The following is a 20144-nucleotide window of genomic DNA, read 5'->3' as shown; positions in this document are numbered from 1 at the left end:
ACCTATCCACTTTCCTACTAATTGAATCCCCTACAACCACAATCTTCTTAGGCCTGACTCTGGTCTCCTCCCCACCACTACTAGAGAAACTGGTCTCCCGGCTGTTAGAGAGATCAGCCCCATCTAGAATTTTCAATCCAGAGTTCACACTCCCATCTTCTTCACACAATCTGGCAAATTTGATATCGTGGGGAGGTGATCAGCTAAAGAGTTGACAGCTGGAACATCAACACCAGAAAATAAAAAGGCTCTAGGATGTCGCCCAAAAACACTGAAGAATGGAGATTCCCCAGTGGATGAGTGTGTGGTGTTATTGAAAGCCAACTCAGTCCATGGAAGAAAATCTGCCCAAAGTGACTGATTATTGGAGACATTACATCTGAGATATTGTTCCAAGGATTGATTTGTTCTTTCAGTCTGGCCATTGGTCTGAGGATGGTAAGCAGATGAGGGTGGTAAGCAGATGAAAAGGATACATCCGTACCCATAAGAGAGCAAAAGGCTCGCCAGAATTTAGACACCAACTGTACCCCTCTGTCAGAAACAATATTCATGAAATTTGGATATATTAGGCAAAAAGAGTCCAGAAACTCTTGGCAGAGGGGAGAGTGGGAAGGGGAATGACATGAGACATTTTGCTAAATCAACCACTACCACCCAAATTATAGTATTCCCCATAGGCGTCAGAACCGGGGGGGGGCCACAGGGGCCCCGGGTTTTTAAGTAGAATGAACCCTACCTTGCCACCACTTTACCTGTGAATAGTCCCCCTGTATGTAGTGCAGAGCGCATGGTTTTTAATGCATTTAATTGTTAAACTAGTTGTATAAATTTATCTGCAACTTCCCGCCCGTTTTTGAGAAAACCGGCGCCATCTTTGTAAAGTAAGCACTGTTCGCTTCAACATGCGCATGCGTGAAAAGTTCCCTCCCCAGGCAGGTGTCATCGCATTTGCATACAGTACACAAACCTGTCCTGATGCACAGCCACAGAGAAAGATCACTACACAAACTGTGTACTCTTCACACACAGTAAGAATTTGTTTGCTTTGTGAAGGAACGGAAGTGTGTTTACTACAGACTGATAGGGAGTGACGTCGCAAACATTTCGCGCTAAAAACCGCCGCCATTAACTAGCCTTATGCAGGAGAAGAAGCTGATAATAAACATAAATTAGCCAATCGTGTCCAGCCTATTTGCATAATGGCGCCAAAAGTCTAAGCACTGATAGGCTGATGTATTTACATATAAAGGCTTTCCTGTTCCCGCCTGCCACTCCCTGCTGATTTCTTGAAAGGAGGGGTCCTGCTGTGCAGCTCTGACGGAGAATGTGGTAAGACTTTTCTTTCCTGCTTCCTGCCTTTCCCCACCTCCTCCCCCCACAAACTCTGCAGTTAACTTTCGAAAGCCCAGTTCCCACATGTTCTGTCTTACTTTATGTTGGGTTGGGTGGCACTGGGTTTGCAACTGGAAGTCTTTTTTCTCCCCCTCTGCAATTGTAAGTAATAATTGGTATATGGCTGGGCTTATTACTATTACATCTCCTTTCCCCAAGTCACTGCACTCTGCCTCCCAGAGCCCAGTTCCACTCCTCCTAGCTTACTTTATATTGGGTGGCACTGGCAACTGCAAGCTTTCCACCCACACTGCACCTTAATACTTCAATTTTATCTAAAATTTTACAAAAAGTCTGGCTTCACCTCCGTCCAGCCCCAGTGCCACACAGTCCCATTCCTGCTGCTGCTAGAGTTGCCCCCTTAGATATTTAATGCAGGATGGCTGCTTTATTTTTTAACAGGTCTCTATCACAACAGGTTAGGCTTGTATGTTGGGTTTTATAATATACTTTACTTTCTTGACCCCTTGGTTAAAGGAAAACCTTTGGGAATGCTTGTGTTTGGTGTAGAAGCACAGATCATAATGCGCACGCAGAGAGAGTGATAAAAAAGTATACTGAACTGAATCTCTATGCTGCCCGAGACAGCGGGGTGGGCACAATATATTTTCAGCATCCAACCCCCAGACTGGCTTTGTGAAGGAACAGAAGTGCGTTTACTACAGACTGATAGGGAGTGACGTCGCAAGCATTTTGTGCTAAAAACCGCCGCCATTAACTAGCCTTATGCAGGAGAAGAAGCTGATAGCTTGCATGACATAAATTAGCCAATCGCGTCCAGCCTATTTGCATAATGGCGCCAAAAGTCTAAACCCTGATAGGCTGATGTATTTACATATAAAGGCTTTCCTGTTCCCGCCTGCCACTCCCTGCTGATTTCTTGAAAGGAGGGGTCCTGCTGTGCAGCTCTGACGTAGAATGTGGTAAGACTTTTCTTTCCTGCTTCCTGCCTTTCCCCACCTCCTCCCCCCCACAAGCTCTGCAGTTAACTTTCGAAAGCCCAGTTCCCACATGTTCTGTCTTACTCTCTGTTGGGTTGGGTGGCACTGGGTTTGCAACTGGAAATCAGTTTTCTCCCCCTCTGCAATTGTAAGTAATAATTGGTATAGGGCTGGGCTTATTACTATTACATCTCCTTTCCCCCAGTCACTGCACTCTGCCTCCCAGAGCCCAGTTCCACTCCTCCTAGCTTACTTTATATTGGGTGGCGCTGGCATCTGCAAGCTTTCCACCCACACTGCACCTTAATACTACAATTTTTTTTTTCTCAATATTTTTATTTTGTTTTACAAAGAAAAAGAAACAGAAGAAAATCAAATTACAGCCATTACACCTATTTTCCATGAAAAGTCTTACAGAAAGTAATGCATTGCATGTAAAAAACAGCTTCTATAATGCAAAGATACAGATTACAATTATTGCAGTCAACAATGAGGAAAATAGGACACCAACCTTAGTTAGACAGGAAAGAATAGACAGAAGTGGTAAAACAGAAACCAAAGAACGTATCCATAGGGGGTGCATATTCAGTGAAGAATATGATCACATAAGAATATAGGTGTGTCTTGGGGAAAAAAGGCAAATGGCAAATCCAGGGTACAAGCCACCTAACGTACCCATAGCTAACCTAGTGCTGATAGCCCTCTATATTGAACCCAGGGGCCCCAGAGCTTGTGAAAAGAGCGCAAGTCACCCCTGGCAAGTGAGGAAAGCCTTTCCATAGACATATAGTTATCGTCTGTGTTTCACCTCCTGTAAATTTAAAGAGTTGGTTTTCCAAGCCTTGGCAATAATCTGTTTGGCCGCCGTAAATATACGGCCTACTAGCTGCCGAACCCATTTGTTCCCACCTGGCACTCGTCCATGTAGCAGAGCTTCCAGAGGGGATTTCCTAAGTATAAGCCCAGTGATGCTAGTTACCATTGTATAGACCCTGGTCCAAAACCGGACAGCCTTAGGACAATGCTACCAAATATGAATAAAGGAACCAGTCTGCCCGCAACCCCTAAAGCACACCGGAGAGGAGGTGGGGTACCAGTTCGCAAGCTTTTAGGGAACTAAATACCACCTAGTGACCACCTTTTGAGAAGTTTCCTGTACCAAAATACTAGGGGAACACCTAGACATGTCCCGCAACATGTCCAGCCAAGCATCCTCCTCCAAGCAGAGACGAAGGTCTTGCTCCCACTGCTTAACAAAAATCAAATCTTTAACAGGCGTCTGGTGTATTAAGACATCATAAATTCTAGATATGGCCCCTTTATATGGGATGGAGTGCAGGCATAAGTGTTCAAACATTGTGGGTGCAGGCAAGTCCCGCAAAATGTTCCCCGTTAGGGAGAGAAAATAGTGGCGTATTTGGGCATATCTAAATGATTCAGTGATAGGCATATGGAATTTCTCTTGGAGTGTTTGGCAAGACAGAAACACATGATCTCTGGTGAGCTGATGCAGAGCTAAAAGGCCATTGTCCTGCCACCAAGAGAAGGCGCCCCCCTCCCTGCCTGGAGGGAAGTCAGGATTGTTCAGGAAAGATAACACAGGACGGTGGGCCGACCCTAATGGGTATTTGGTAGAAGCCGACTTCCACACTTGCAGGGAATGGTTCACCGTGGGGCAATAAGTGGGGTCAGAGGAGGCCCCAATCCACATTAAATTGCTGAGAAGAGTGCCCCCCACCGAGCTTTGCTCTGTGTCCAAAGAGGGGAAGTACTCTGGGTATGCCATTCCACCATTTGAGCCAGCTGAGCCGCAATATAATAGGCCCTAAGACTAGGAATCCCCAAGCCACCCTTAGTCCGATTCCGGTAGGCTATGCTTGCCCTCAGCCTAGACCGTTTACCACCCCATACAAATTTTAGGCATTGAGACTGCAGTTTAAGTAGAGTAGTCATAGGGGGGTTAACTGGAAGTGTGCGGAACAAATACAACAGATGGGGGAGGACTGTCATTTTCAGGGCATGTACTTTCCCTAACCAGGATAACTGCAAGGGTTCCCAAGAATGTAACATAGAGAACAGTCTTTTAATTGTCCCCGGATAATTGGCTTGGGATAGGCTACTATATTCCGGAGTGATCTGAACCCCCAAATATTTTATGCTTTTAGGTTGCCAGTGAAATCCAAGGTTAATCTCCAGCAGCTTTTGAGTATGGGGAGGGAGATTAATGTTCAGCGCTTCGGATTTTTGGGAATTAACCTTCAGACCAGAGACCGAGCCAAACTCAGAGAGTAAAGTATATAAATATGGGAGAGATGTCATAGGCTTGGAAACCATCAGTAATAAGTCATCCGCATAGAGGACACATTTATGATGAATACTACAATTTTAAGTAAAGTTTTACAAAAAGTCTGGCTTCACCTCAGTCCAGCCCCAGTGCCACACAGTCCCACTCCTGCTGCTGCAAAGATATTTAATGCAGGATGGCTGCTTTATTTTTTAACAGGTCTCTATCACAACAGGTTAGGCTTGTATGTTGGGTTTATAATATACTTTACTTTCTTGACCCCTTGGTTAAAGGAAAACCTTTGGGAATGCTTGTGTTTGGTGTAGAAGCACAGATCATGCTGGCAATGCTCTACTTTAAGAATGGAAATGTTTGCTATTAGATGGTCCATGTTTTACTTAAAGGGGTTGTTCACCTTTATGAACTTTTATTATGATGTAGAGTGATATTCTAAGACAATTTGCAGTTGGTTTTCATTTTTTATTTGTTTTTTTTTAGTTATTTAGCTTTTTATTCAGCACCTCTTCAATTAGCATTTTAGGCAATCTGGTAATTAGGGCCCAAATTACCCTATCAACCATGCATTGATTTAAAAAAGAAAGAAGGAAAGAAGAAAGAACCTTGCTTAGTGACTGCAAATTGCCTTCAACGATTAAAACCAACCCTCACCTCTATATTTCCCATTTGAGAAGTGACGGCCATGGTCCGCACACCTCCCTACGCCAACTAGGATTAAAGAGGCATGCCAAGGTGACGCTTGACGTGGTAAGACGGATATGACGTCAATACGATGCGACGCAGCCCGAAAGTGATTATGCGGCTATAAAAAACCACCGGAAGAAACCTTCCCTATACTTGCCTTTTGAGAAAGCTGTGGCGAAACGCGCGTCAGGGCAAGACTCCTGATCTTTTTGTTTTAATTACTTCACATTGGTGAACCAAAATTGCACTCTTTTAAATGAATAGGAACTCTTTCCTAACTGTATCTTAAACTTGTTTTCCCTCCACGAACTGAGTGGTCTGCGGTTTTTTAGGGTTAAATAGCCTCTCCTTTTAGACAGTAAAGATTAATTTACGAGACCGCAGCCCTTTCAGTTTCTGCCTTCTCCTACTTTGTGGTGCTCCTAGGGACTTAGAAAAAACGTAACTAGTAATCTGGGGAGCAACTCCACCAACTATCTTTTTTCACAATTCCTCTCTAATCCTCAAGGAGCGGTTGGGTTAATTTGCAATTGAGTAGTACTGTTTTAAATCTACTCAATCAACTTTTTCATTAATAGCACTAATCACTTTTTTACACTATTACCTCAAGTATTGCGATACAAACGACGTAAGAGGTTTTTTATCTGAGCACAGGCACTTTACAAAGTATACCAATGGATTATAATTTTTTCCAATATTAATTATTAGGAACTGTTTAAATTAACTAATATTAGTGTTCATTAGAATCAACAATTGCTAAAATATACAGAGTTGGTGTAGCGACAATTAATATTTCAGTCATATTTATCTAAGCAATGCACTTTATGTCTTTGGTATAAGTGGATAAATTTATATATCCTCACCAACTGAATGGTGAAAAAGTTGGCCGCTGGAAGAACAAATATATGGTGTATATATAGAGGTGAGGGTTGGTTTTAATCGTTGAAGGCAATTTGCAGTCACTAAGCAAGGTTCTTTCTTCTTTCCTTCTTTCTACGATTAATTTTATCCTTGCGTGTACTGTTTTGTTATAAAACAATTTAATAAAGAAAGTTAGTAAAACCCCTTTTATAGTTGATTTAAAAAAGAGACTGGACTATGAATAGGAGAGGCCTGAATAGAAAGATGAGTAATAAAAGTTACAAGTTACCGTAAAAGTAAACCACTGCTTTAGGTTTCATAACTAAAAATTTGCATTTTTATTTAAATGTAAAGTGTGTTTTTGTGAGACCTTAAATGAGTGGTTCACCTTTAAGTAAACTTCTAGTATGTAATATAATTGCCAATTCTCCATTGGTTTTCATTATTTATTTTTTATAATTATTTGCCCTTTTCTTCTAGTTTTCTTCTGATTCTTTTCAGGTTTCAGATGGGCGTCGCTGACCCCATTTAAAAAGCAAATGCTCTGTAAGGCTACACACTTACTATAACTGCTACTTTTTATTGCTCATCTTTCTAGTAAGGACCTCTCCTACTCCTATTCCAGTCTTTTATTTAAATCAATGCATGGTTGCTAGGGTAATTTGGACCCTAGCTACCAGATTGTTTATAATGAAAATTGAAGAGCTGCTGAATAAAAAGCTAAATAACTCAGACCTTAAAAAATAAAAAATGAGAACCAAAACATTTTATTTGAATGAAGCTCTTTTTAAAAAAAATTGCAATTGTTTTTTTTATTCTTTCGGGTTCATATTATTTTGCTTTTTGTTCAGCAGATGTCTATCTTGAAATGTCAGCAGCTGTCTGGTTACTAGAGTCCATATTACACTAGCAACAGAAGATCATGTTTAACTAAAATGTGCATTTTTATTCAAAAATCTAGTAATAGAATCTGAACATCTTCAGTTTAACTGACTGGTATGGAAAGTCCCCTGCATAGAAACTCTCACAGTAATCCCATTACAATGGTGCATTGTAACTCTTCAGAGAGGTGACAACTGAAACTCTGAGGTTGTGAATGCTTTGAGGTTACTGTAAAAGGATTACCAAGGTGTCATGCAGCTAATATGGTCAGGTGTTACTTGGGAAAACTAGGAAAGGAGGTGGGAAGTGTTCTGAAACTGCCAGAGAACAGCATTGTATATAGCAAGACAGGTGGTGTCCCTGTTTAGGGATGTTTTTTCTACTTTGACACAGTAGCCTCAAAGCATTCACAACCTCTGCATAATAGTGTCACCTCTTTGAAGAGTTACACTGCACTATTGTGATGGGATTACTGGGGGTGTTTCTATGATGAGGATTTCCTGTACCAGTCAGTTGTACTTAAGAAGCTGCTCACATTTACTTTTACTAAATATATCTATATCATGATCTGGATTAATGAAATCCTTCAGACACGTTTTTAAATGCAGCCTATGTGTAGTGTGCTTTGTGAGAGCTTTACATGAACCCATTTGTTCATTCTTAACTTCAGCTCTGTTTACCTTAAAATAATCTATTCATATGTAGACATTGATATTTAAAAAAATTGCAATTGGTCTTTATCATTTTGTTCCGCAGCTGTCTAGTTTGAAATGTCAGCAGCTATCTGGATACTAGGGTCCAAATTACACTAGCAACAACATTGTAGCCTCACAGAGCAATAGTTTTTTGTATAAGGTCAGTAACCCACATTTGAAAAGCTGGGACATGTTTTGAAAAAGGCAAATAAAAACTAAAAAAAATGAAGACCAATTCAACATTTGTTATGAATTTGTTATTCTGTACTCTAAACGATAGCTTATCATGGTAACTTTTAAGTGTTTAGAGTGGCCCATTCCTAGCAGCTTTGTGATTGGTTTCTATTTGTTTTTTTGTTTTTTAAATAGTTTTTACAATATTTGGCTTTCTTTGTAATATTTCCATGAACCCAGCAGCATATATTAAACTTCACCTATTTGTAAAGCAACAGTAAGCATGATGGGAGTAATTTAAGAAATGCTAGAAGAAAACATAGATGAAGGTGTACAGCAGTGTTTCTGAAAGGTGTTATACTTGGAAGGATCCCTTGCTTTATGTTGTATGCACCTCCTTAAAGGGCACCTGTTGGGTAAAAATGTTATCCCCAACCAAAGGTGCAGGCTAATAGAGCCTGCAGTCCAGTTGGGGATACCAGTAGGTTTTTTAAAAAAAATGCCCCCCACCAGCGCTACGCTACCTGCACCGGGAGGGAGCTCCCTGTGCGAGCAGCCATGTTCGCTCATGTGCGTGTGTGTGTAATAAGCAATTCAGGGCAGCTTTTCATTATGCGCATGCAAGTGACATGAAATGGCTGCTCTCACTAGGAGCTCCCTCCCAGTGTGGGTAGCCTAGCTGTTATCCCCAACTGGAATGCAGGCTCTATTAGCCCTCAACTTTTGGTTGGAGATAACAGGTGCCCCTTAAATTTAAAAAACTGGGATTGCTTACCTCATGCAACTAAATATTGTACATACTCGGGCTACTTTTTATTATCTTGTTCAGGCTCTCTCCTATTTTTCCAGGCTCTCGTTCAAATCACTACATGTCCTGTCTTCTAGTGTATGTGATACCTAATTGGAGAGATACTGGACGAAACCAAATAGCTCAATGGCAAAAAAATTTAGTCCAAACACAATTTCACAGCTTCCTGTGATCTTATGTTTGAAGCGGAATATGTGGTTCTTCAGTCAGGCTGGACTGGGAGTCATAACAGGCCCTTGAATTCCATTTACACAGAGGCTCAAACAGCCCCACCAGCCCAATAAATAGTGAGTCTATGGCAACTTACAGTAGCCCCTCTGGCATTTGCCAGAATTGTTCAAGATGGACCAGCACACCAATTTCATAAATTAATAGATGTTAAAATAAAATACTATCTCTATCATCCTATTTATATTATTTCTGAAGGTACCTGCACTCCGTCCACTTCAACTGCTTTGTGGGTGCTTGGTCAATAAATGATGTATAATTGTTCAAGATGGACCAGCACACCAATTACATAAATTAATAGTATTTTATTTTAACATCTCTGTGCATCCAATGTTTCGGCCCACATTGGGGCCCCAATGTGGGCCGAAACGTAGGATGCACAGATGTTAAAATAAAATACTATTAATCTTGAACACTTAATATCTATCTGTCATGCTAAATAGTCCATTTCTTACATATTTATACTTGTTTTTTATGTATTATCTTTATGGTCTTTGTGTTTTATATGCAGGCTTCTTTCTAGTTACTTCTGGTTTTGCAGTTTCCACTTTCAAAAATGAGTTGTCTTGTGTTTAGTTTTCCAGTAACTGCCCTATAAAGGGCTAGTATTTTTCTTTCACCAACAAATGTTACAAACTGAAGTTTCTATATTGTCATAATTCTCTTGTGATACAAAGCTGTCTGTGCTGTTTCATTCATATTACTTTAAGTGGAAATCGGATAACCAGAAGCTACAGAAGAGTTTACCCTTTATATGTGCATTCGATTATAGATCTACCACTGATTGTTGTATATAATGCATTTTTTTTCTCTCCTAGATTTTTGCATTTCATCAAGACACATCATTTTCACGTCAAGTCATGTTGTAGCTATGTGTAAGTGGGACACAAAGTTAAGGAAAGACCATCCGACGGCTGAGCCACAGCAGGATCTTCATCTTTTGGAACTCTGTACAAGTAAGTGCTACCTAGTTGGCATTTCCCACAGCTACTCCATCATATATACAGTTGTGTATATTGTGTTTCTTATTTCCTAGGTTTTTTGCATCTCAAGACACAAGTGACACAAAGTTAAGGAAAGACCATCCGACGGCTGAGCTACAGCAGGAGCTTCATCTTTTGGAACTCTGTACAAGTAAGTGCTACCTAGTTGGCATTTCCCACAGCTACTCCATCATATATACAGTTGTGTATATTGTGTTTCTTATTTCCTAGGTTTTTTGCATCTCAAGACACAAGTGACTACTACCTGCTACAAGGGACACAAAGTTAAGGAAAGATCATCCGACGGCTGAGCCACAGCAGGATCTTCATCTTTTGGAACTCTGTACAAGTAAGTGCTACCTAGTTGGCATTTCCCACAGCTACTCCATCATATATACAGTTGTGTATATTGTTTCTTATTTCCTAGGTTTTTTGCATCTCAAGACACAAGTGACTACTATCTGCTACAAGGGACACAAAGTTAAGGAAAGACCATCCGACGGCTGAGCCACAGCAGGATCTTCATCTTTGAAACTCTGTACAAGTAAGTTACATATTGCTCCCTAGTGGTTGGCATTTTCCTACAGCTATGCATTCTCATTTAGTGATGTATAGGTTGTTGACTTGCATCATGTATAAATTTGTGTGTATAACATGTTTCTTCTCCAGCAAAGAACACACACCACTGAATAGTGAAAACGTAAAACTGAGGCAGACCGCCTACTAAAAGACACAACTACATACGGTATTGGCAGGATTCTCAAGTCCACTTGGCTCTCTGGGTAAGTTTTGGGTGGGGTTAGCAATAAACAGTTGCATTTGTGGCAATGTGGTAAATTGCCATCAGTATGTTTTATTTATACGGGACCAGTTAAACTGGCTTTTGGCTGCTTGTATCCCCCTGCAGCCCCATCACTTCTAAGGGCAGTGGCAGATGGGGCGATTTGTTGCCCGTAAATTTTAGACCGCAGGCGACAAATCTCCTGGAAATGCCCCTCCGTTGTTGAATTGAAATCGCCGACACTATGACTAAGGTATAGCTAAATCAACTTAGAGATATGTTGGTCCTACTAGCAGCTATTGGCAATATGTTAGTCCTACTGCCTGCAATTTAATTTTTTTTCAAGGAGGGGCATTTTTGGGAGATTTTGTTGCCTACGGTCTCTTATAAAAATCACTTGTGACAAATCTCTCCATCTGCCCGAACACAAAATTCAAACCCCAGTTAACACTTTATGGGGTATATTGCATTACACAGTTGTTGCATTACCAGGTTTTTGTAGCTTTGCTTCTGATTAAGGTATTTAAAATTACCTTGCAGTTTCTGTAAATGTCATAATGAATATGAGTTAAGCTTGTTAAAGTGGAATTTCATGCTTGCTTAAACTTATAATGCAAACTGATATATGGAGACAACATGTAGATGTTGGTATTCTGTAACTTTACTATGCAATTTCACTGGTTGCTATGGTCCAGTTTACTTTAGCAACCACAGTTAAATGAATCTGTACCTGAAACAGAATGATACGTAATATATAAAAATAACTTGCGTTGGCAGTTTGTAACCCTTAACAACCAAATAGCATTTTAACTTGTGAGGGACAGAACACTAAAGACCAATTGAAAAGCCGATAATGATATTCTATAGCATATTAAGAAGTTAATACAGTGATATTGCACCTTTTATCGCTATGTTCTAAAATGTGACGTATTGCAAATTTATATTTTGGTCTTCATTTTTTAATTATAGTTTGGGTCTTCATTTTTATTAAATTGCCTTGTTTTTCAACTTTCAAATGGGTCATTGACCCCATCAGCATTTTATACCTTTTTTTTTTCTTTTGTTTCTACTCTTTTAGCCTACAGAATGAAAAGAACTATTCATCAATATTTTGAAAGAAAAATTTCTTCAGTGTCTGCAAAACCCCTCACTGAGGTTTTAGACTCGTCAGAATCTGTGTTTCCGCAAACATCCAATTCATCATCAAAGTGCTTTGTGGATTTAACTTTGGATTGTGATGAAACCGAATATTCTTCAGAGTACCATTCTGAAGAATGCGAACTTAATTCAGTTATCCAGTCAGAGAGTTTACAAACCTCACTTGCCCCTAGAGAAATAGTTATAAGTGATGTCAGTCCTCCTCCGGACACTAGAAACACAGATTCTGCCGAGTCGAATACCTCAGATTTGTGCTCTAGCAAGTGCTGTGAAGACCTGACAATACCATGCCAACCTACGGATCCTGCAGTGTTAGAAAGCACAAAAAAAGTACAAGGAACTGGAAAGTCACAGCGTACAAGATCAGTACAAATGCAGTGGTTTAAGGAGTTTCCATGGATAACAATGTGCATTAAGCGAGGGGTTCTTTTCTGTACACAATGTCGTTATTCTGTTGTCAAAGGGCTCAGTGCTAAAATTGAACCTGCCTTTACCGTATGTGGCTTTCAAAACTGGAAAAAAGATATTTGTGCATTTCGAGAACATGAGAAAACAAAATGCCACAATCATGCTTCAACTGCCATGAAACATGTTGTATCTAATTCTCCAAACATAGCTGTACAGTTGGACTGTCGCCTTCGGGCTCAGCAAAAGTTGCATAGTCAAATGTTAGTGAAACAAATGACATCCCTGCGTTTCCTCATTGGGCAAGGTTTGGCTACCTTTGGCCACAATGCCAATGGAGGCAATCTGTTTCACTTAATGCAGCTTTGTGCTGAAGACATCCCTGAAATAAAACAGTTTATTAGTGAAAAAAAATATGTCACGTGAAGTAATTAATGAACTTACTCATATGTTTGCCTTAGACATACAGAGAGCAATACTTTCAAAGATACATAAGGCAAAGCTATATTCTATACTTGCTGATGAAACCAGGGATATTTCAAACAAAGAGCAGCTTGTTTGCTTGATCAGATGGGTTGAAGAAAATTACACGGTTCATGAAGATTTTATAGGACTTGTTGAGTTGCCTAAACAGGATTCAGCTACAATCTTCTCAATCTTACAAGATATACTGATATGCTGTAATATACCACTAAATTTGTGTAGAGGTCAAGCATATGATGGTGCAGCAAATATGTCTGGCCATATACGTGGTGTTGCTGCAATGTTTAAAGAGAAAAATCCTGCAGCTCTTCACATTCATTGTCTGGCACACTGCCTCAACCTGTGCTTACAGGATGCAAGCAAGAAGTGTAAGAGTGTTAGGGATCAAGCAATCTCCAAAGCGTAATCACTTATTTGATTCTTTAAGAAAAGAGTTGGAACCTCAAAATCAAAATCTGCGCACCTTATGCCCTACAAGGTGGACAGTCCGTACTGGTGCAGTTAAATCTGTTATTGATAACTACAATGTTCTTTGTACAGCAATGACTCACATCAATGAAAATTCACATGATGAACATGGAAGGAAAGCTTGTGGCATTTTGGCTGTTCTAGAGAAATTTAGTACATTTTATGGTCTTAGTCTTGCATACTTGGTTTTCTCTGTTACTGAACACCTCTCCAAAACACTACAGACAGTTAATATAACTATACATGAAGCACAGAAAGCAGTTAAATTAACACAAGGTTTTTTTAGTAGACAGCGAACACATGAATGCTTTGCTAACTTCTTTAATTCGGTGATAGAACAATCGAAAGATCTAACAGATGAACCAGTGGTTCCCAGACAGAAACGACCACCTAGACGTATTGACAGTGGAGCAGATTCATGTACTTTTCCTAGTCCGCAGGAATACTATCGAAGAGAGTATTATGAGGTCTTGGATTTGATAGATCATGAACTCACTTTTCGTTTTGCTCAAAAAGATGTAGAAGTAGCAATAGTTCTTGAACAAATGTTGCTTACAGCAGCTACAGGAAAAAAAGTTGCCCTTCCATCCTCTATTTCTAATTTGTATTCAAGTGATTTTAATTTTGATCGCTTACTCCAGCAACTAGAAATGTTAGCTGATACAATACTTGAGTCTGGCAATGATCCTAAAACAGTAACAAACATAAGAGTAATTTCAGATGCAATGAATGCAGTGCCTGTATCAAAGAAACTACTACCAGAAGTACACAAGCTACTTTGCTTATACTACACAATACCTGTAACAACTGCTACTGCAGAAAGATGTTTTTCATCATTGCGTAGAGTAAAAAATTATTTACGCTCTACTATGACTCAGATGAAATTGAATGACTTAATGTGTGGTTATATTCACAAAGACTACCTTGTACAGACTGATGTTGTGGCACTCGCAAATGATTTTGCACAAAGGAACAATCGTAGAAAAATTTATTTTTCAAGGGTTCACTAATGCTAAAATATTACTCTTAAATTTGTTACTGTAGCAATCAATGGTGTTCATAGCTGGCTAGGTGAAAGACAAATGGTTAAAGGACCAGTAGCACTAAATTTTTAAGTAAAATTAATTCCACCCCCCTCAAATAACACTTCTATCTTGGACAAAGTTTAATTTTTATTGTTTATACATAAATACCTAGAAAAAAATCCCTCTTCTGGTTGTGTGCTGCATTGAAAAGGCGATGGGGTGACATACATTCTCTTGTGCGTGGGCTCTTTCTTTAAAACCGGACGTTAGTGGCTTCTGCTTCAGGAAGGATTTGCCTGGAAGAGTGTGGCAGCACTACCGTAGCAAAATGTATTTCTAAAATGGTTAGATAGTAAAGAAAAGAGTGGGCTCTGCGCTAGCTGTCTGGGTTTCCGGTCTTCCTTGGAAGATTTAGGGCTGGCCTGTGCGCTGCCTTACTTCTTGCAGCCAGTACTGAAGTAAATCAAGCTGGTGAAATATATACAGAGCGACAAAAAACCCTTTGAGAAGCAGAAGCAACTGACTATCGGTTTCAACAAGAAAGTTTGGCTAGCTGGAGACTGAAGCAAACAAAAGAGCTTAGAATGTGTCTCCTTATCGCCTCTTTTGAAATGCAACACACAACCGGATGTGGGATTTTACTTAAGTATTTATGTATAAAGCAGTAAAAATAATAAACTTTGTCCAAGATACATTTGTTATTTGAGGGGGGTGGAATTAATTTTTACAAAAAATGTTTACTGTTCCTTAAAGGAATATACTTCAATGAGTACCTGTGAAAAAAATAAGTTCTAAAAGCCATAATACAGCACATATCTTGGATACCACAATTCTCAAATAGTAACGTCACAAAAATATGAAATGAATTAGCTTTAAAAGTTTCAAATGTCTTGTGAAAATTATACCCCATTATTTGATATTGAGTGAATCTTTTAATGTTATTTTAAAGTGTACTTTTAAAGCTGTACTTGGCTTCTGTCTATTCTGCTGTTTAGTTGCATTGAGTTAACTAGTGTAGCTTATCTCCAGATAAGATTCTATGCACACTGTTTCCTAATACAAGTATGCATCCTGCTTGTATGTGGTTGTTTGGGATTAGCAGCATTTACTTTCCATAACATATTTGACTGCACCAATACAGATTCTCTATCTGGCATTCATAACGTACGCAGATTTGATTAACATTTCCAATGCTTTTCTTAAAGAACTAAACCCTAGCCCTTTCTTTCCAGAATTCACCCTGATGTGCTGATCTGCTGTTATAAATCTGCAGAATTGTGCAGTGAAGGTCGGTCTTCTGATCCTTTAACTCAACAACACAGATCTTGGAAGAGTGCAGATTTGAATCAATGTTCCTAATCCTCTTCAACTGTGCATGCATGCGCCTGCAAGATCCATAGATCCATATAAGTCAACTGACAGAAGATGGTGCTTTGAACTCCACTGCGCAACTCTGCACATTTATGGCAGGTCAGCACATCAGGTAGACTTCTGAACTGAATAGTTTTGGGGCAGCCAGCTTGGAAGCTGTACATTTGGTTACATTTTGGGATGCATTGGGAGATTGTTTATCAAATTGGTTATTTTATGGACTAGATCCAAACAGCTGCATCTTTAAAAGGTTTATACTGAGTAATTGTAGGGCTTTTCTCCTTAAACATTGCAGCGACAGCATATAAGGTTTACTTATCCTTTAAAATGGCATTTGGGGTGTTTTGCTAAAATGTTGTTACAATTACAAGACCAACTCCACCAATGGAGACAATAGCATTTGTTTTGTTACAATTACAAGACCAACTCCACCAATGGAGACAATAGCAATCTCATTACTTGCTTATTTTAAAGGTTTGCTTATCCTTTAATGTAAAGTTGCATTCAAGGTGTTCTGTAAGAATGTGTTTTAAGGCCACCCCCACTGATTGAGTTAATAGCAATCTCATACATTTTAAATTCACAACTTGTAAAGGCTTACTAATCCTTTAATGTAAAGTTGAGGTTTTTTTGTTACTATTGACATTTGGTTAAAGGAAGAGCAACACCAAAAAGTTTTAAAGTTATAAAAATATAATGTAGTGTTGCCCTGGTAATGTAGTGTTGCACTGGTAAAACTGATCTCTTTGCTTCAGAAACACTACTATTTATATAAACAAGCTGCTGTGTAGCAATGGCGGCAATTGAAAGGCTATATGGCACAGGTTAAAGGACCAGTAACTAGTAACATTGGAAACTACACTAAACTTTACATTGGAAACTAAACACCAAGACAAATTAAACTTTAAAATTGCAAAGCCTTTATTAAGAAATAACTTACCGAAACTCCACTTCCTCTCCTGTTCAGAAAAGGCGACAGGACGACGATCCATCCTGTGGCGTGCTATTTCTCCTCCCTGGCTATTTCTCATATTCTGCTGATGGCATGTGAAGTGAGGTGAAGCTGCTGCATCATGGAGTGCTATATTGTACAGATCGCCCCTGCCTTCAAGTGCACTGGAATCTGGCCTCGTGGCGCAGTGACCCCTACCCCACATCCCATGGCCAGGGCCCAACAGAGCGGCAGAAGTGAAGGCGGAGGGGCTTTAACCTACTATCCCTGACAGGTAAGCAGAGCTCCGGAGAGCAACGTCTGGGTTGTGCATTTCGCGGAGGCTACAAGGAATCACACTGCTGGGGAGAATGCCTGAGGACGTGGCTTTGGAGAAGTTGCGGCTTAGAATGGAATGTGCCCCTTTGGAGAGATCCCATGGCCCTGGACTGTTGCAGAAGATTCTTGGCTCGGCGTAGCAATGTGGCTGTATCTATGTACTCAGGAGCGGGTAGTTACCCCGAAGCCGGCTAGTCTCAGGAGAAGCCTCAAACCTAGCCTCTCTCAACCACTCTTAGTATTCTGGGAACTGGCTGTGCAAGTAGTTATTTTGAGAATACTCCTCGCAGGGTGGGAATTTGGGCGCGATGTAGTTGGGGAGTTTATCAAAAACAAACTCATAGCCATTTATTACCCCAGAGCCTGGGGTCATCCGGGAATCTCTGCCAGAGGGACAATGGTCACAGCACGTCCCCAGAATATACGAGCGGCTGAGGGAGCCCGGGTTCGAGGCTCCTCCTGAGACTCTGTACTCGGGAGCGGGTAGTTACCCCGAAGCCGGCTATAGATACAGCCACATTGCTCTGCCGAGCCATGAATCTTCTGCAACAGTCTCTCCAAAGGGGCACGGTCAATTTCAGCCGCAGGTTCTCCAAAGCCATGTCCTCAGGCAGACTCCCCAGCACTGTGATTCCTTGTAGCCTGCAAAAAGCACAACCCAGGTGTTGCTCTCCACGGAGCTCTGCTTGCCTGTTGGGGATAGTAGGTTGAAGCCCCTCCACCTTCACTTCTGCCACTCTGTTAGGCCCTGGCCATGGGATGCGAGGTAGGGGCCACTGTGCCTCGCTGCGAGGCCAGATTCCAGTACACTTGAGGGCCAGGGTGATCTGTACAATATAGCGCTCCATGATACAGCAGCTTCACCGCACTTCACATGCTGTCAGTAGAATATGAGAGATAGCCAGGGAGGAGAAATAGAGCGCCGCAGGATGGATCGTTGCCCTGACGCATTTTCTGTACATGAGCGGAAGTGGAGTTTTGGTAAGTGATTTCTTAATAAAGGCTTTGCAATTTTAAAGTTTAATTTGTTTTTCGATATTTGTATACTAATGAATAAAAAAATGGTGTTACTGGTCCTTTAAATAGTGGATAAAAGAGTGCTATTATGTTCTACAGAGTTTATCTGCTATCCTATCTGCTGTGTAACCTGAGCCTTTTCTCCTTTGAGTAGCTGCCCCGATGGCTACACAGCAGCTTGTTTATATAAACTATAGTAGAGTTTCTGAAACACACCAGTTTTACCAGTGCAGGGTAACACTACAGTATATTTGTATTTTAAAACACTATAATTTTTTGAGGCGAACTCCACCAATGGAGATGGCAATCTCCTAAATCTAAATTATTTTGAAGGTTTGCTTCTCCTGTGGAAGAATATCCCAGTGGTATTTAGGGCTTTTTTTTGGAAACCATTAAGATTTGTTAAGGCCATCTCTGCCGATGGAGAGAAAACCTAGGTTGATGTACAGATGAAGCCACTTGGATTTGTGAGTTAAATGCGTCATGATTTAGGGTTAATTAAAGAAACTGTGTTATCTAAAGTCATCTTAACTCATTTAACGCATTTAACCTTTTCATTAGCATACACAAGCTCCATTGTTCACAATGGTGAATGCTTTAATTAGATGGGGTGTTGTGACGCAGTTTTCTGTGTTAAATGAGATAAATGGGATATCTGTGTTTAGTTATTCTGTGTCAAACCGACAAACCAAAGTGGCTACATCTGTATATTGACTTATGTGTGGTACATTTTTGTAATAAAGGATAAGTTAAAACATGATTTGTCCTGCAGCACTTCACATTCATTGTCTGGCACACTGCCTCACACTTCTTGTTTGCATCCTATAAGCACAGGTTAAGAGTGTTAGGGATGCATTAGCTCTAGTCCTTGAAATAACCCATCTGATTAAGCAATCTCCAAAGCGTAATCACTTATTTGATTCTTTAAGAAAAGAGTTGGAACCTCAATCTGTGCACTTTATGCCCACAAATGCAGTGGTTTAAGGAGTTTCCATTGCTAACAATGTTCTTTTCTGTACACAATGTCGTTATTCTGTTGTCAAAGGGCTCAGTGCTAAAATGGAACCTGCCTTTACCGTATATGGCTTTCAAAACAGGAAAAAAGCTATTTGTGGCATTTTGTTTTCTCATGTTCTCGAAATGCACAATCAGGCTTTAACTGCCATGAAACATGTTGTATCTAATTCTCCAAACATAGCTGTACAGTTGGACTGTCACCTTCGGGCTCCGCAAAAGTTGCATAGTCAAATGTTAGTGAAACAAATGACATCCCTGCGTTTCCTCATTGGCCAAAGAGCAGCTTGTTTGCTTGATCAGATGGGTTGAAGAAAATTACACGGTTCATGAAGACTTTATAGCTGAATCCTGTTTAGGCAACTCAACAAGTCCTATAATCTTCTCAATACAAGATATACTGATACGCTGTAATATACCACTAAATTTGTGTAGAGGTCAAGCATATGATGGTGCAGCAAATATGCCTGGCTGGCCATATATGTGGTGTTGCTGCAATGTTTAAAGAGAAAAATCCTGCAGCTCTTCACATTCATTGTCTGGCACACTGCCTCAACCTGTGCTTACAGGATGCAAGCAAGAAGTGTAAGAGTGTTAGGGATGCATTAGATCTAGTCCTTGAAATAACCCATCTGATCAATCTCCAAAGTGTAATCACTTATTTGATTCTTTAAGAAAAGAGTTGGACCCTCAATCTGCACACTGTGCCCTACACTGTGGACAGTCTGTACTGGTGCAGTTAAATCTGTTATTGATAACTTTTTGTACAGCAATGACCCACATCAATGAAAATTCACATTTTTCATCAATGGAGACAATAACAATCTCCTAAATCTAACTTATTTTGAAGGTTTGCTTATCCTTTAAAGTGGTGGTATTTGGGGCTTTTTTGGAAACATTTACAATTTAAGGCCATCTCTGCAGATGGAGAATACCTAGGTTGATCTATATTGACTTTTTGTGTGGTACATTTCTGTAATAAAGGATAAGTTAAACCATGATTTGTCAGTTTTTATTTATAACTAGAAAAATGCGATATTTCAATTTGGTAATTTCAATAGATATGCGACAAAATAGTTGCTAATTTTCTTCTCCAAAGAAGCAGATATTCTCCTTTACATTTAGCGTACATAAGCATCACTCAAGATTTAATAAGAGGAAGGGTGTGGCCTTAAAGTGGGCGTGACCTAAGTAAAGTG

The 20144-nt window shown here is 40.1% G+C and overlaps 1 protein-coding gene across 6 annotated transcripts; it reads left to right on the top strand.

Annotated features, from left to right (window-relative positions):
- Positions 1-969: 969 nt before the first annotated feature.
- On the top strand, positions 970-17194 carry LOC108716737. 6 transcript variants are annotated; one of them, XM_018263123.2, is made up of 7 exons: positions 974-1332; positions 9789-9926; positions 10007-10104; positions 10185-10302; positions 10381-10497; positions 10623-10735; positions 11813-17194. In XM_018263123.2, the coding sequence occupies exon 7, from the start codon at positions 13014-13016 to the stop codon at positions 14256-14258; it is 1245 nt and encodes a 414-aa protein (XP_018118612.1). In that variant the 5' UTR covers positions 974-1332; positions 9789-9926; positions 10007-10104; positions 10185-10302; positions 10381-10497; positions 10623-10735; positions 11813-13013; the 3' UTR covers positions 14259-17194. The 6 variants fall into 6 exon arrangements, 5 of the variants coding, with proteins under 5 accessions (XP_018118615.1, XP_018118612.1, XP_018118613.1 ...); XR_005961244.1 differs by having other exon boundaries at positions 1236-1332; positions 15506-17194; XM_018263124.2 differs by lacking the exon at positions 974-1332 and adding an exon at positions 1395-1497.
- Positions 17195-20144: the final 2950 nt, after the last annotated feature.

This window comes from Xenopus laevis, chromosome 5L (assembly GCF_017654675.1).
Source record: "Xenopus laevis strain J_2021 chromosome 5L, Xenopus_laevis_v10.1, whole genome shotgun sequence".
Lineage (NCBI taxonomy): Eukaryota > Metazoa > Chordata > Amphibia > Anura > Pipidae > Xenopus > Xenopus laevis.
This window is presented reverse-complemented; position numbering and strand designations above follow the sequence as displayed.